General features: G+C 48.1%; 2 protein-coding genes across 9 annotated transcripts in view; one reads left to right on the top strand and one right to left on the bottom strand.

The window, feature by feature from the left end:
- Positions 1-16,533, top strand: part of SYNE2 (spectrin repeat containing nuclear envelope protein 2) — a 392,381-nt gene that overhangs the window by 62,334 nt on the left and 313,514 nt on the right. The gene's annotated exons all lie outside the window — the stretch shown is intronic.
- LOC100352197 (enhancer of rudimentary homolog) lies at positions 663-1,522 on the bottom strand. Its single transcript, XM_002719556.6, has one exon. It carries the CDS (start codon positions 1,411-1,413, stop codon positions 1,099-1,101), a length of 315 nt encoding a protein of 104 aa, XP_002719602.3. The 5' UTR covers positions 1,414-1,522; the 3' UTR covers positions 663-1,098.

The following is a 16,533-nucleotide window of genomic DNA, read 5'->3' as shown; positions in this document are numbered from 1 at the left end:
GGATTTCAGGTTGAGCTCCTTCATAATTGTGGTCGCACACATAATGTGCACATTGTTCACTTTATTCACTGTGCTTTTATTAACTGCTTTTCTAGGAATCAAATAAGAAGACCATTACGTATTTGTGTCAGTTCACTAAAAGTAAAGTGTGCAGATAAACGGTTTCTTACAAAGAGTTCTGGGGAATTGTCTATGCTTTTAAAAGATGAACAGCATGACGCAGGTGGAGAACCCATTAGAAAATCCCGTAGCTGCTGGTGTTGTGATGCAGCAGATAGAGCCGCCACCTGTGATGCTGCACACCATATGGGTGCTGGTTCGAGTCCCGGGTTCTGCACTTTTGACCCAGCTCCCTGCTGATGTCTGGAAGAGCAGTGGAGGATGGCCCAAGGGCTTGGTCCCTGACACCCACATAGGAGACCAGTGTGGAGTTCCAGGCTCCTGACTCCAGCATGGCCCAATCCAGGCCATTGCCGCCATTTGGAGAATGAGTCGGTAGATGGAAGATCTCTCTCTGTCTCTCTCTAATTTTTGAATAAATAAGTCTTAAAAAAAGAAGAAAATCACAGTAATGAGTGAACTTGGCTGATTCTTCCTGAGAAGCTGAAATGTCAATGGCGGGGTGTTTGAGTTGTTTGGGGAGCTTCCCTCGTGTATTGTTATTTGTTATTGTTATTGTTATTTCTTTTTTTTTTTTATAACTAAAGAACATTTATTTTCCACTAAGAGTTTGCCTTGAGGATGTAACTAAACTGAGCCACCCCCCACCCCATCTCCAAGGGTTAGTACAGTGACTGTTATAAAGCAGATCTCAACAGTCTGAAGCTCTGGAACCAACATTAACTGACAAAAAAATTCCATCTAAATCCTCATAAAAATGTTTAAGTAAAAAAAAAAAAAAGGGAAGAAAAAGAAAAGAAAAAAGGGGCAATGGGGGTTTCAGATTGAACAACATTCTCACACTTCATCTGATACATTCAATCTGGCTAGAGTGTACCAAGTGGAAACAGGATCACTATAATACAAAACTCCCACTACAGCACGCTGTACACACCTGTGTTCCAAGCCCACCCCCATCCCCCTACTGCTTCCACTCCATTATTTTCCCGCCTGTTGGGCCTGCCGGCGGAGGAGCACGTAGATCTTCTCTTTGATCCAGTCTTTGTTATAAGGCTGGTATGTCTGGGTATCAGCCCGGTAAACAAGGCAGCTGAGGTCTGCCAGATCATCAATAAAATCAAACAACTGACTGATATCGTATGTGATAGACGGACTTTTGGGATTCATTCTTTTCAGATGTTCCTCATACATTTTACAAACACCTTCCATGCATTCATTCACAGATTCATAGTCAGCGTAAGTTCTGCCTTCTGGCCTCTTGGTAGGCTGTACCAGCAAAATGGTATGAGACATCGCGCCAAACTCTTCCCTTTGCAGCCGCTGCCGACACCGCCGCCGCACACGAGCTTAGCCGCAACGCCGCCAACAGCCAATCCCCGCGAGAGGAGCCGCCTGTTATTTCTTTTTTAACAAACAAATGTAACTTGTTGGTCATAAAAGGACAGGCATTGTATAACAGAATAGTTATGTAGCAGAAGCAAGTTATTATTTAAAAAAATTTTATTTATTTGAGAGAGAGAAAGAGAGAGAGAGAGTGAGCGAGCGAGCTCCTATCACTTTGATAATGACTGCAATGGCTGGGGTTGGGCGCTGAAGCCAGGAGTCAGGAACCCAACCCAGGCCTCCCGCATGGGTGCCAGGAACCCGGTTACTGGAACCATCACCGCTTCCCCCCAGGGTCTGCCTAAGTAGGAAGCTGTGGTTGAGAATCAAACCCAGGAATTCCAGGGTGGGATATGGCCTTCATGACTGGTGTCTTACTGGTAGGCCAAACACCTATCCCAGAAGCAAATGATTTTGTTTTCAAAAATGAAGCAGGCCAGTGCTTTGGCAAACAGCACCCAGCTACAGAATGCTATCATTACCTAGACACGGATCTAGCAAGCAGGTGTATCCTGTTACCTCTGCCGCTGCAGGAGGGGCTTAGTAGCATCCTGCACAGTGCTGGTGAATGGGGAGCCAGCTGTGTAAAAACGAAGCCGCCCAGTTACTGCATCATTTCCAACAATGCTCATGTGGCTTATTGAGTGCTGTTACTGTCTGGATGACGTTTTAGAAGACTGAAAAGCCCCCCATGCTTTCTGGGTAGCTGCCGTTACTTGGTGGGGCTCAGCAGTGGAGTGTGAGTCTGTAGTTAGGTTATTGCTCCATCTAAATGTATGCATTATTTACTGAGCAGCCAGCTGAAGGGACGCTTGCCATTTATGTGTTGTTTTCAGTAACATTACAATTAGCCATGTTAGGGAGGCATCATTGCAGTTAGATAGGAATAAATTTCAAGAGACCGATCATACAGCGAGGTGGCTATAGTTGATGACATAGTATTCTTGAAGATCATAAAGAGTGTGGATATCATATGCTCTCCTCATAAAAATGTGAGGCCATTAGTTTGCTAGATTTAACCATTCCACAACACACATGTATTCAAAACATCAAGGTGTACATGATATGTCCATCCAATGGGTATCTGCCCATTTGAAATAAAGAAATAACTCTACTCTCGGAGAAAAAAAGTAGTCCACGTGTAGTGGGTTAGACTACAAGCTCCCTACTAAGATGTAAGGTTTGCTTCTAGTGGGTCGTTTGGTAAATGCTGAGTGCCAACCACGTGCAGCGTGCTCGGTGTTCAGGTACAAAGAGGAATAGATTGGGGATCGGAGAGAAATACATAAGCTCCGTGGACTTCTGCCAGTGGGTGTCGTGCAGTGAGAAAATGACCTGAGATGCAGATCTAGTCATTCTTTTTTTTTTTGGTTTTAATTGAATTTATTTGAGAGAGAAAGAAAGAGGGAGAAAGGGGGAGAGGGAGAGGAAGGGGGCGGAAAGAGAGAGAGAGAGAGAGAGAGAGAGAGGTCTTCCATCCACTGGTTCACTTCCCAATTGGCCCCAACAGCTGGAGCTGCGCTGATCCGAAGCCAGGAGCCAGGAGCTTCTTCTGGGTCTCCCACGTGGGTGCAGGGGCCCAAGGACTTGGGCCATCTTCTGCTGCTTTCCCAGGCCACAGCAGAGAGCTGGATCGGAAGAGGAGCAGCCGGGTCTCGCACCAAAATAAGCTTCTCTTTGAGATCTCTCTCCATGAACTTTTAGCAGTGCCTGTGTGATTCTCCTACTGTAGGAAGTGAGCGGTGTGTTGAGAATTTCCCTGGAGTTTGTTGTCTTTTTCCTGAGCTCGTGTAGTCGCTGCTTCCCTCCTGTCTGCTCTGCTCTGTGCTGTGACTTGATCAATCACACTCCTGAGCTTTTCTGATTCTCTGAGTGTGTTTTAGGTAGGGGCATCTGAAATGCGTGTGTGTTTATTGCCACTGAAATTTCTGAATATTTTAGGCTTTCAATAAATAGTTGTATAATGAGTAACTGAGTGGCCACCCCAGTATAAAAAAAACAAGGTCTATAAAGTCCCCTGAACCAGGGAAGCTGTTCAGGGTTCATGAAAATTGTGAAGTAGGTTGGAAACATGGATTTGTTTAGACACGAAGCAGTGAGGTGTGTCCCTGGTACTGGGGGCTAAGGACAGCTTCAGTGTCATGTTCCTGGGAAAAAGTCTGTTCTGTTTTGTGGCTGTGAAGTCCGAGACAGAGGGACGGGTTTAATACAAGGGCATTTGATCCAGTTCACGGAAAATGGAATTAAAAGGTAAGTTATTTTGGCATAGGAAATTTTGCAATCTATGCATACAAGGAGTCTTCAACAAGTTCTTGGAAAATGCATGTTATGAAGAAGGTGCAGGGATTTAAAAAAAATACAGCAAAATAAAATTACCTTTCGTACCTTTTGATTGCACTTTTCCCCCATGCACTTCTGAAAGTTTGTAAAAGGCTTCTGGGTGGACTGTTTGCCCCTTTGCAGCCAAGTGTGCAGGGTGAGATTTTGCTCCAAATAATGAATGAAGAATAAGAAAATTTGTGTATTTGCAGATAATGCGTTTGCTTCCCTAACTAGTTCAAACGGCTCAGTTTTTATGAATAAAAGCCAATCATCTCTGGGGCTGTTTTGGCTGACTAGATTTATTCAACCCAGAGAAAATGATCAAGTTGTGCCCGTCACTGGCTGTCAGTGTTGTACTGTACCAGCATAGAAACTTCCAGAAAGTTCCTGTTGATAATCATAGTAGTTGATGTTGTCTCTTGCTGTATTTTCTTGGAGTTTTGCTTGCCTTGATATTGTGAAACTTTATGATCTTTTTTTTAATTTTTTTTATTTTTTAAATTTTTTTTGACAGGCAGAGTGGACAGTGAGAGAGAGAGACAGAGAGAAAGGTCTTCCTTTGCCGTTGGTTCACCCTCCAATGGCCACCGCGGCCGGCACGCTGCGGCCAGCGCACCGCGCTGATCCGATGGCAGGAGCCAGGTGCTTCTCCTGGTCTCCCATGGGGTGCAGGGCCCAAGCACTTGGGCCATCCTCCACTGCACTCCCTGGCCACAGCAGAGAGCTGGCCTGGAAGAGGGGCAACTGGGACAAAATCTGGCGCCCCAGCTGGGACTAGAACCTGGTGTGCCGGCGCTGCAAGGTGGAGGATTAGCCTAGTGAGCCGCGGCGCCGGCCTGAAACTTTATGATCTTAAAAAAATTCCAATTACATGAAAAGAACAGAGCTCTTGTGATATTTGCACTGTGCAGTGGTTTTCAGGAAAAAAATGCACTTCCCCGGCCCCCCCTTAGGTTCCATACAGAGTCTTGGTTTCTGGGAACTTTGGTTCTGTTTTTTCCAGGAGTTGGAGATAAGCTTTGTTCCGGGTCAGTTACATTTGAAAACTAGGGCAAGATAAATCCAGGGTCATTGAGAGTGCTGTAAAGTGGGCTAGCAAAGATCTCATTCACTCTTCGTAGAAGTAAAAATCCTTTTTAGTTAGCCCCATGGGATAGCAGATTTCTTGAGCATTTGTGTATGCCTGCGTGTCGGCAGGAGGGTAATCACCCAGAGCTTGAAGTGGTGTGTTAGAGGAAAATCCAACATGCATCAATGTTACTCTGAAAACGGGGAATTAGCAAGTGAATGTAGTACCTCAATTCAGAACCATTTGGTGGGTTGTGTGGCTGAAAGCTCTAAAAATTGGGGGCCATTTGAAACGTCTGTCTTTGAGATATTAATTTCCCTCATCTGATTTCCACACTTGGCAGTGCCAGTTTCCCGAATGACTGTTTTTCTAAACCTGTCCAGGGGAATTTGGCAAAGGTCTGGTTCTCAGTGTGTATGAGACCTGAAGTTCACGACCACTGGGTATTTTTAGAGTCACTTAAAAGCAGTGGATAGAAGGATGGGAGCGATTTTGTCAGAGAGACGCAGTGCTTGAAGTTGTATATGTGTGTGTCTTTGGAAAAGAGACAGCAGATTCTGGATGAATGATCTCTCTCCTGGTCAGTGCAGTGATGCGTGTTGAAGAAGCGTGGGAGGAAGATGGCAGAAAGAGTGGCCACATGCTCTGGCTGCTCACCTGTGGGATGGAGCAGCCCTCACTGGTCATGCCTTGTTTTTTTTCCACCTTTTCTGCACAGGGCGTCAGTAGTTTTACCTTACAAGATAAAGGGCATGGGGGCTGGCGCTATGGCATAGTAGGTAAAGCCGCCGCCTGCAGTGCTGGCATCCCATGTCGGCTCCAGTTCTAGTCCTGGCTGCTCTACTTCTCATCCAGCTCTCTGCTGTGGCCTGGAAAAGCAGTAGAAGATGGCCCAAGTCCTTGGGCTCCTGCACCTGCATGGGAGCCCCAGAGGAAGCTCCTCGATCCTGGCTCCAGATCGGCCCAGCACCGGCAGTTGTGGCCATTTGGGGAGTGAACCAGTGGATGGAAGACCTCTCTCTCTCTTTGCCTCTGCCTTTCTATATCTCTGACTTTCAAATAAATAAATAAATCTTTAAAAAAAATTTTAAAACATGCATATGAAGTTGTACATATTTATGGGGAACTGTGTGATTTTTTAAAAAGATTTTTATTTAACTTATTTGAGAGGTAGAGTTACAGAGAGTGAGAGGGAAAGACAGAGAGAGAGGTTTTCCTTCCATTGGTTCACTCCCCAGATGGCCACAACAGCTGGAGCTGAGCCGATACGAAACCAGGAGCCAGGAGCTTCCTCCAGGTCTCCCATGCGGGTGCAGGGGCCCAAGCACTTGGGCCATCCTCCACTGCTTTTCCAGGCCACAGCAGAGCGCTGGATTTGAAGAGGAGCAGCCGGGACTACAACTGGCATGCACATGGGATGCCGGTGCCGCAGGCAGAGGATTAACCTACTGTGCTATGGTGCAGCCCCATTGTGTGATTTATTTATTTATTTTTTTGACAGGCAGAGTTAGTGAGAGAGAGAGAGAGACAGAGAGAAAGGTCTTTCTTTTCCATTGGTTCACCCCTCAAATGGCTGCTACGGCTGGCGTGCTGTGCTGATCCGAAGCCAGGAGCCAGGTGCTTCCTCCTGGTCTCCCATGCAGGTGCAGGGCCCAAGTACTGTTAGATCATGGAGCAATTCTGGTTCTAATTTTTTGGAAGAATCTCTCTATTTTTTTCCACAGCGGTTGCACTGATTTAGCATTCCCACCGTCAGTGTGCAGGGGGTCCCATATTCTCACTAGCATTTATCTTTTGTGTTGTTTGTTTATTTATTTTTTGTTAATAGCCATTCTGTCTGGATGAGAGATATCTCATTGTGAATTTGATTTGCATCTCCCTGATGATTAGTTTAAACCCTTCTTTTTCATATACCTGTTGACTGTGTGTCTTCTTGATAAATGGCTGTTTAGATCTACTGTTTATTTTTATTATTTTTAAAGGATTTATTTATTTATTTGAAAGAGTTACAGACAGGCAGAGAGAGAGAGAGAGAGAGAGAGAGAGAGAGAGAGAAAGAGATCTTCCATCCGCTGGCTCACTCCCCAGATGGCTGCAGTGGCTGGAGCTGAGCCCATCTGAAGCCAGGAGCCAGGAGCTTCTTCCGGGTCTCCCACATGGCTGCAGGGGTCCAAGGACTTGGGCCATTTTCCATTACTTTCCCAGGCCACAGCAGAGAGCTGGAGCAGAAGTAGAGCTGCCAGGACTCGAACTGGCGCCCATATGGGATTCCAGCACAGCAGGTGGTAGCTTTCTCTGCTATGCCATAGCGCCGGCCCCTTATTTTTAGGTTTTAAAAGTACATTTTTAGGAGCTGATGTTGCAGTTGCAGCAGGTTAACCTGCCTCTTGGGATGCTCGCAGCCCGGGTCTGAGTGTCTTGGGTCAGGTCCCACCTCCACTCTGATCCAGCTTCCTGCTACTGTGCACCCTGAGAGGCAGTGAGTGATGGCTTAAATGTTTCGGTCCCTACCACCCAAGTGGGAGACCCAGAGTTCCTGGCTCTTGGCTGCAGCGTGGCTCAGCCCCAGATATTGCAGATTTTATTTTTACTGCAGGCATTTGGGGAGTAAACCGGTGGGTTGCAGATCTGTCCCTAGGTGTCTCTCTCTGGGTCTCTATGCCTTTCAAATAAATAAATACATTTAAAACTTAAAAATTTTATTTATTTATTAATTTAAAGGCATGGGTACACACACCCACACACACAGACACACACAATGTGCTCCCTAATAGGAAGCTGGAATTAGGAACTGCAACTGGGACTTGAACCCTGGCACTCAGATATGGGATGTGGTGTCCAAAGCAGTGTCTTTTTTTTTATTTTATTTGACAGGTAGAGTTAGACAGTGAGAGAGAGAGAGACAGAGAGAAAGGTCTTCCTTCCGTTGGTTCACTCCCCAAATGGCCGCCATGGCCAGAGCTATGCCAATCCGAAGCCAGAAGCCAGGTGCCTCTTCCTGGTCTCCCACGCGGGTGCAGGGGCCCAAGCACTTGAGCCACCTTCCACTGCCATCCCAGGCCACAGCAGAGAGCTGGCCTGGAAGAGGAGCAACCGGGACTAGAACCCGGTGCCCATATGGGATGCCGGCACCACAGGTGGAGGGTTAACCGAGTGAGCCACAGCACCAGCCCCCAAAGCAGTGTCTTAACTACTACTGCCAATGCCTGCATCTACTGCCCATTTTGAAGTGCATCGTAATAATTATTATTGTTGAGTTTTTGAGTTGCTTCTGTATTCTGGTTAACCCTCTTGTGAGATGGATAACTTGCCTGGGTTTTCTCCCATGCTGTTGTTAGTCATCTCTTTGCCCTGTTTCCTTTGCTGTGCAGGGAGCTCTTCAGTCAGCCGAACTCTCGTCTCCTTTCTTCTGTTTCCTGTGCTTCGGGGGTTCAAGCACTCTCTTGGGTTAACACCCCCAATAAAAGCTGCAGTGTGAGGTGGAGGCTTCCCGGGAGTGAGTGTGAAGCTAGAGAGACCAGGTTAGGTCAGGTAAGTCCAGCTCAGAGACAGTGCCGTCCTGGTCTAGTGATGATGGGGATGCGGAGAAATGGGTATGCAGGAGCTATCTCACGGTGTCAGGACTTCTGCCTGATGAGAGGTTGGACAGTCAGGGACAGGGAAGTCTCATAGATGATTCAGGTTTCTTCTCAGGCAAAGGAGTGGTTGATAGAGCCATTGATTGAAAAAAAAAAAAATAGGAGAACAGCTTTGATCGGGGAGGGATTTGGGTAGGGGTGATGACTCAGGTCTGTAAATATTCAGCGGAGGTGTCTATGCAGCAACCAAGTGGAGGTGCCCAGACAACAATGGGACATACAGGCGGGAAGCTCAGTAAGTGAAGTAAAGATTTGGGCGTCATTAGTGGATAAATAATGGGTTTTTTTTTGCACAGTGGTTAAGACATTGCTTGGTTGCCTACCTCCTGTATCAGAGTTTGGGGTTCTAGTCCCAGCTCCATCTCTGATTCCAGCTTCCTGCTCATGCACACTCTGGGAGGCAGCAGTGATTGCCGCCCATGTGTGGGAGACTTGGATGGAGTTCTCAGCTCCTGGCTTTGTCCTGGCCCAGGCGTGGCTGTTGCATGAATTTGGGGAGGGAACAAACAGATGGGAGCTCTCTTTCTTTCTCTCTCTCTCTCTCTCTCTCTCTGTACTTTTCTCTTCATCTTTCTGCCTTTCAAATAAAATAAAATTTCTTTCGTTGGAATAGATGAAAATATCTAGAATAAGAGAAGAAGTGTCTAGGGAGAACAGATGGAGAAACAGGACAATAAACCCAAAGCAGAGCCTGAGAAGGGGTGTTGGGAAAAGCAGAAGAAAACCACAGGAGCGTGGCACCATGGAGTCCACAGAAGAGAGTTCCAAGAAGCAGAGGGTAGGAGGCAGTGTTGGCGATGCTGGGAGGTGGCCGTGGAGTTCAGCAGTGGGGATACTGTAGGTGGCCTGGCTGAGAATTAAGTGGAGTGATGGAGGCAACAGGCGTCTAATGGTTTGGGTGGTAGGTGGTAGGGAACGAAGTGAAGAGAGTGTAGATTTACTCTTGGGAGACGCTTGGGTTTGAAGGAGAGGAGGAGACACGTTGGCAGCCAGACTGGCCCTGAGACTGTCATTTCAGCTGATTTTGAAGTTTCATAAAAAGAACATGGAGTCTGAGTTGGACACATCTGGATTTGAATTTCTCCTCCACCAGATGTGAGACGCCTAGCATATTATCTGAGACACAGTAGGCTTTTTTTTTTTTTTAAGATCTATTTTGTTTATTTGAAAGTCAGAGTCACACAGAGAAAGAAGGAGAGGCAGAGAGAGAGAGAGAGAGAGAGACAGACAGACAGAGAGAGAGGTCTTCCATACGCTGGTTCACTCCCCAATTGGCCACAACGGCCAGAGCTGCACCCATCTGAAGCCAGGAGCCAAGAGCTTCTTCCGAGTCTCCCATGAGAGTGCAGGTGCCCAAGGACTTGGGCCATCTTCCACTGCTTTCCCCGGCCACAGCAGAGAGCTGGATTGGAAGAGGAGCAGCTGGGACTTGAACCGGCGATCATATGGGATGCTGGCACTGAAGGCAGTGGCTTTACCTGCTACACCACAGTGCTGGCCCCACAGTAGGCTTTCGATAGATGCTTTCTTGGAGGAGTGAATAAAAACCCTTCTTCTGGGAGTGCTGCCCTCTTCTCATTCATAAAATGCCTACCTGAGCTCTTCACTGGTGGCTTTAATGAAACATGGTCATGTTTCCTTACCTCCAACTTCCCATTGATTCCTGGCCATGTCTTGCTTCAGCAAGCCCTCTGGGCCCCTCATGTGTGTGGCATCATAGGTTAATCCTCCGCCCGCAGCGCCGGCATCCCATATGGGCGCCAGTTCAAGTCCTAGCTGCTCCTCTTCCAACCCAGCACTCTGCTATGGCCTGGGAAAGCAGTAGAAGATGGCCCAAGTGCTTGGGCCCCTGCACCCGCGTGGGAGACCCGGAAGAAGCTCCTAGCTTTGGGTGAGCGCAGCTCCAGCTGTTGCAGCCATTTGGGGAGTGAACCAGCAATGGAAGACCTCTCTCTCTGTAACTACCTCTCAAACAAGTAAATAAATCTTAAAAAAAAAGAAAGAGAAAGGATAGCCCCATGGCATAGTGGATTTGCGTTGAGACACATCCTATTAACGACTCGGAGTCTATTAGCTCATCACTGGTTTTGCCAGGCCCTTCTCTTTCCCTCCGCTGTCTGGAGAACGAGTCCCATTTGGAAATCAGTCCCATCAGTTGGCAGAGTCGTTTCTCCAAGGAGGTGTGTGAGGGTGGGAAGCAGAACACCCGGCAGGCAGCCTGCATTGGAACAATAATGCTGAGTCACTCTGGCTTTCCCTGCTGTCGGAGTCCCTGATTTACAATCGCAGCGCGGCTCTGTGCAGCGCAGCCTGGTTCTTGTGCGCTTAGCAAGTCAGAGGCGCTTGGCTCACTGCCCGGGTGTTCAGGCTCACATCCGTGGTTTTCACAAGAAAGGCATTCGCAGTTTGCCGTGGTAGATAAGAGGTAGTGAAGAGTTAAAAAAAAAAGGTGTTACATGAGATGCAGTGATTTTTTAATTTAATTCCACAGATGCTTATTGAGCAACTCGGGTGAGACAAATAGCGCCCAGAATCTGGGCTGCTTATCTGTCATCTGGGTGCCTTCTTCTATGCTCGAAACCCAAGATTTGCCTCCAGAGCCAGGAGCTGCGTTCCAGAGAGGTTAGAAACAAAGACCGAGTGTCAGACTCCCAGGTGTTTGTACAAGGGTGTGGTTCACTCCCGTGACAACCATCAGTCGTACGTCACCGATTTTTCCACAAAGCGTTCCAGTCTCTGCATTGAGGAAAAGCTGCCTCCTCCCCCAGCCCTTTAACCATTTATTCCAATCCGCGCCTGGGCTTTTCCCGAGAGGCATTTTCATGAACATTTTCCTAATAAGCATTCTCCAGAAACGCTTGGAAGAATCCTTGCATGCGCGGACTTCAGCATTTCTTTTGCAACAAAATAAATCATCTTTTTGTTCCATTTTCCACAGACTTTTTGAAGTCCCCTTGTATGTGGTATTTTGTGACTGGCTTCTGTCACTGAGCCCAGTGTTTTCAAGGTGCGCTGTAACTATTTTTTTTTTTAAAGATTTATTTATTTGAAAGGCAGAGCCACAGAGAGGCAGAGGCAGAGAGGGAGAGAGAGAGGTCTTCCATCCGCTAGTTCACTCCCCAAATGGCTGCAACAGCTGGAGCTTAGCTGATCTAAAGCCAGGAGCCAGGAGTTGCATTCGGGTCTCCCACGCGGGTGCAGGGGCCTGAGGACTTGGGCCATCTTCTACTGCTTTCCCAGGCCATAGCAGAGAGCTGGATCAGAAGTGGAGCAGCCGGGACTAGAACCGGAGCCCATATGGGATGTTGGCACTGTAGGCAGTGGCTTTACCCGCTACGCCATAGCACTGGCCCCCGTAACTAATTTTTATTTGTGTGGATGAAGCACCATCTTTGCCACAGATTGACAAGGGTTTTCTGGGGTGGGGTGGGGGTTGATAGTAAACATTTTAGTCTCTGAGTACCATATGGTCTCTGTCTGCCGCCACTTAACTTTGCCACTGTAGCATAACAACAGTCGTCGGCAATACTTGAAGCAATGGCTTGTGTCTGTTTTCCAATAAAGCTTTATTTCCAGAAACAAGTAAGCAGGCCAGATTTGGCCTGTGGGCTGCAGTTGTTCTGTCTCTGATCTGTGTCCACAGAGGTACTTAATCCTGCTAACAAGTCTGTGACGGAGGCACTGCGGTGCCCATTCTTCAGATGGGAAGACTGAGGCGCACAGCCAGTAAATAGCACAGGTAGCCTGGCTCTCCAGTGTGGATGACAAACGGAGAGAAGTGGGAAATGGACATGGGAAGGACCCCCTGGGAACTTAGGAAAGCAAACAGAATGCTGAGGTTGACTTAGGAGTTCTTCAGGACACGGACCGCTGAGCTGAAACCCGAGCAGGTGAAGGAGGCAGAGGTGGGGGCGTGGCACAGGCTGGGGCCCGGGCTGGGGGAGCGCACGGAGGGGGAGGCGTGGGTGGGTGGCGTGTAGGCGCGGGCGGAGCGGCTCGGTGGGCTGCGCGGAGGCCTCCCAGGCCTGAACTGCGGGTGTGGATGGAAGGGGAAGGCGGGCTGTGAGCCAGGAGTTGTGCAGAAGGAAGTGCGAGCCGCGCCGCGGGGGGCGGACTTGGCAGGCTTTGGTGGGAGGTTGCCTTGGTCCGGGCTGGGGGTGTGGGGGGAGCAAGGATGGCAGGTGTCACGGACGCTGGTGTGAAACCCGCCATCGGGGAGCGCGTGCCAGGCTGGGTTGGAAGTTGGGGTGTGATTTCAGTCTAGAAATGCAGCATTTGACTGGCGGGGGCCGGTGCCCCAGGGACAACATAGTTTCCTCCAGGCGAAGGCAAAGAATTCGAGGTTCAGAATGGTCGTGCACTGTGCTTGTGAGCTACCTTCTCCGGGAGTCACCTCCCGGGCTGGCTTTACGGAGCTCGGGCTTGGTCCTGTGTGTTTTCCTTTCTTACTTATTTGTTTGTTTGTGGTTGGTGGCGAGGAAATTATTCTCTCTCGGTTGATACTCTCCCCAGTTATAGCTAAGTCGCAGGCTTTTTCCTGTTTATGCTTCACATATTTTAGGCTTGTTTGGATTCTGTGTGCCTGTGTGTTTTTATTGCCTTAATTGGTCGCTTTCTTTATTTCTGTAGTCTCCAAGAGAAGCCGTAGGGGAGGTGGCCTTACATTTTTCTTCTCTTTCTATTGGATAATAGCTCGATTAAGAGTGTATGGATGTCTGTTGAGACACATGGCTACAATGTGTTGTGTTATTGTCCAGATTTAATTATCCCCGTTACCATGTCCGTCCTGGGTAATAGCGAGTTAGCAGTGTCGTTTGAGGGAATGGCGGCTGGGTCTTATTAGCACGTCTTTGACATAACACAAAATATGTATGCAAGGGGTCTTCAGAAAGTTCGTGGAAAATTCATAGCATGAGATAACTGCATGGATTAAAATAAAAAATACGTATTTGTTTTTGAAAGGCAGAGTGATAGAGAATGGGAGAGAGAGAGAGAGAGATAGAGAGAGAGAGAGAGAGGTCTTCTATCTGCTGGTTCACTCTCCAGATGTCCCCAGCAGCCAGTTCTGGGTCAGGACAAAGCCAGGAGCTAGGAACTCCATCCAGAAACCCAAGTTCATGGGCCATCGCCCACTGCCTCCTGGGAGCATTAGCAGGAGTAGCTAGGACTGGAATTTGCATTTTATTTATTTATTTATTTATTTGACAGGTAGAGATATAGACAGAGAGAAAGGTCTTCCTTCCATTGGTTCACCCCCCAAATGGCTGCTACGGCCGGCACTATGCCAATCTGAAGCCAGGAGCCAGGAGCTTCCTCCTGGTCTCCCATGTGGGTGCAGGGGCCCAAGGACTTGGGCCATCCTCCACTGCCTTCCCAGGCCACAGCAGAGAGCTGGACTGGAAGAGGAGCAACCGGGACTAGAACCCGGTGCCCATAAGAGATGCCGGCACCACAGGTGGAGGATTAACTAAGTGAGCCAAGCCCTGGAATTTGCATTTCAATATGCGACATGGATGTCCCAAGAGGTGGTTTAACCTGCAGCACCATAACACCTATTCTCTCAAAAATTTTTTGTACCAAAATGAGCTTCTCTCTCTCTCTCTCTTTTTTAAAGATTTGTTTATTTTGAAAGTCAGAGTTACACACAGAGAGAGGCAGAGAGAGATAGAGAGAGAGAGAGGTCTTAAATCCACTGGTTCACTCCCCAGTTGGCCACAACAGCCGGAGCTGCACTGATCCGAAGCTAGGAGCCAGGAGCTTCTTCCGGTCTCCCACATGGGTGCAGGGGCCCAAGGGTTTGGGCCATCTTCTACTACTTTCCCAGGCCATAGCAGAGAGCTGGATCAGAAATGGAGCAGCCGGGACTCGAACCGGTGCCCATATGGGATGCTGGCACTGCAGGCGGCAGCTTGACCCACAGCGCCCGCCCCTGAACTTATCTCTTAATTCCCTTTTCACAAATTAAAAAAAATTGTTTTTATTTAATTTGAAAGTCAGAGAGAGAAAGGGAGAATCTTCCACCTGCTGATTCATTCGCCAAATGCCAGCAGCCAGGGTGGGGCGAGGCTAAAGCCATGAGTCAGGCACTCCATCCAGTCTTCCATGCAGATAACAGGGCCCCAAGTTCCTGAGCCATCAGCTCCAGCTTCCCAGGGTCCGCATTGGCGGAAGGCTGGACTCAGGAACTGGCCTTGGCATTGAACCCAGGTTCTCCGATGTGGGCTGTGGGTGTCGCAACTGCTGGGCTAACCGCTCACTCCAATATTTATATATTCTGAAAGGGTGTGCCTTTAAAGAAAGTCCTACAATGGGACAGATGCTTTTTGAGTTTAAGTAGTATATCTAAATCTCTGCTTCGTGTTTGTCAAATTAAAAAATGAAACTATGTCTTGTATAAGGGAGCTGCAAAATGTTCATGGAAAATGCATATTATGAAAAAGCTATGCATAGATTAAAAATATTTTTGTACCAATAAACTTTATTTTTGCATACCATTTCCATGAACTTTTTGAAATCCCTTCAGATAGTTATTTAATGTATACGTGCATACACTCAGTTGACAAAAAAATTTTTTAAAGATTTATTTATTTGACAGGCAGAGTTACATAGAGAGAGGAAGAGATGCAGGGAGAGATCTTCCATCTGCTGGTTCATTCCTCAGATGGCCCAATGACCAGAACTGGGCCAATCTGAAACCAGGAGCCAGGGGCTTCTTCCAGGTCTCTCACATGGGTGGCAGGGGCCCAAGCACTTGGTCATCTTCTGCTGTTTTCCCAGGCCATTAGCAGCCTACCCACTAAGCCACACACCATCAACCACAAAATTTTTAAAAAGATTTATTTATTTTTTTTGAAAGAGTAACAAAGGGAGAAGGAGAGACAGCCAGAGAGAGACAGAGAGATCTTCCATCTGCTGGTTCACTCCCCAAATGGCTGCACCAGCCAGGGCTGAGCCAAGCTGAGGCCAGGAGCCAGGAGCTTCATCTGGGTCTTCCACATAGGTGGTAAGGGTCCAAGCATTTGGGGCATCCTCCACTGCTATCCCAAGCTGTTAGCAGCGAACTTGGTCAGAAGTGGAGCAGCCAGGACTTGAACCGGTGTCGATATGGGATACAGGCAATACAGGCAGAAGTTTCACCTGCTACACCACAGTGCCAGCCGCTCATGTGACAAGTATTATCTTCCGTGTGCTGGTTCATTCTGCAAGGGCCCACAACAACGAAGACGGGGCCAGGGTGAAGCCAAGAGCTTGGAGCTCCATCCGGCTCTCCCACGTGAGTGGCAGGCACCCAAGCACTTGACCGTCATCTGCTGCCTCCCTGGATACATTTGCAGGAATCCGGATGCGAAGCAAAGCAGGAAAAAAAGAAGAAAAAAAAAGGAGCACTTAGGGAGGACTTGTTCGAACCTGCACTCTGCACTCTGATAAGGGAAGTGAGGGTTACAAGGGGCAGTTTACCCTATGCACCATCATGCCTGCCTTACTGCTAGTGTTTTTAATAACTCCACGCATAAAACAAGGTTCCTGGTGTGGAATTTTCCACTTGTTGTGTCATGTGAATTGCTGAAGAAGTCTTGGATTTTAGAACCTTTTTGGGTTTCAGATTTTCAGATAACGGGCCGCCCTCAATCTGGAGTAATAGGAGTAAAAGGAGATCCAACCGAGTGTTGATGGAGGCCTCGGCCAGAGAGAGGATTTCTGTTTCAGGTTAGGGGAGGAGCCTTTGTTCAGGATATGTTTTATTTGGGCAAAAGCCGGTGGCTGCCCACGTGTGTGAGGCACCGCGCTGTGGCCTGGGGCGCCTGTGAATTCAGTGGCAGGCACTGCAGGTTGGTTATTCCAGAGGAAGCCTAGCCACTGAAACCATGAGCCAGCTCGATCCAGCAACGGGAGCTATTCCCTTGTCTAGGGAAGCAGAGTGTAGGTGGAGAAGCCTTGGAGTCAGGGCGAGCCAGGCTAGAACAGGTTGCAGCCTAGAATGTTAGACTAAGAGTTGATCAT

Source organism: Oryctolagus cuniculus, chromosome 20 (assembly GCF_051225735.1).
Source record: "Oryctolagus cuniculus isolate XC-2025 breed Fujian yellow rabbit chromosome 20, ASM5122573v1, whole genome shotgun sequence".
Classification (NCBI taxonomy): domain Eukaryota; kingdom Metazoa; phylum Chordata; class Mammalia; order Lagomorpha; family Leporidae; genus Oryctolagus; species Oryctolagus cuniculus.
The sequence above is the reverse complement of the archived record's forward strand: the minus strand, read 5'-3'. Positions and strand labels throughout refer to the sequence as shown.

Coding starts and splice junctions, on each gene's coding strand:
- LOC100352197 (XM_002719556.6), bottom strand. CDS start 1,413: ATGTCTCATACCATTTTGCTGGTACAGCCTACCAAGAGGCCAGAAGGC.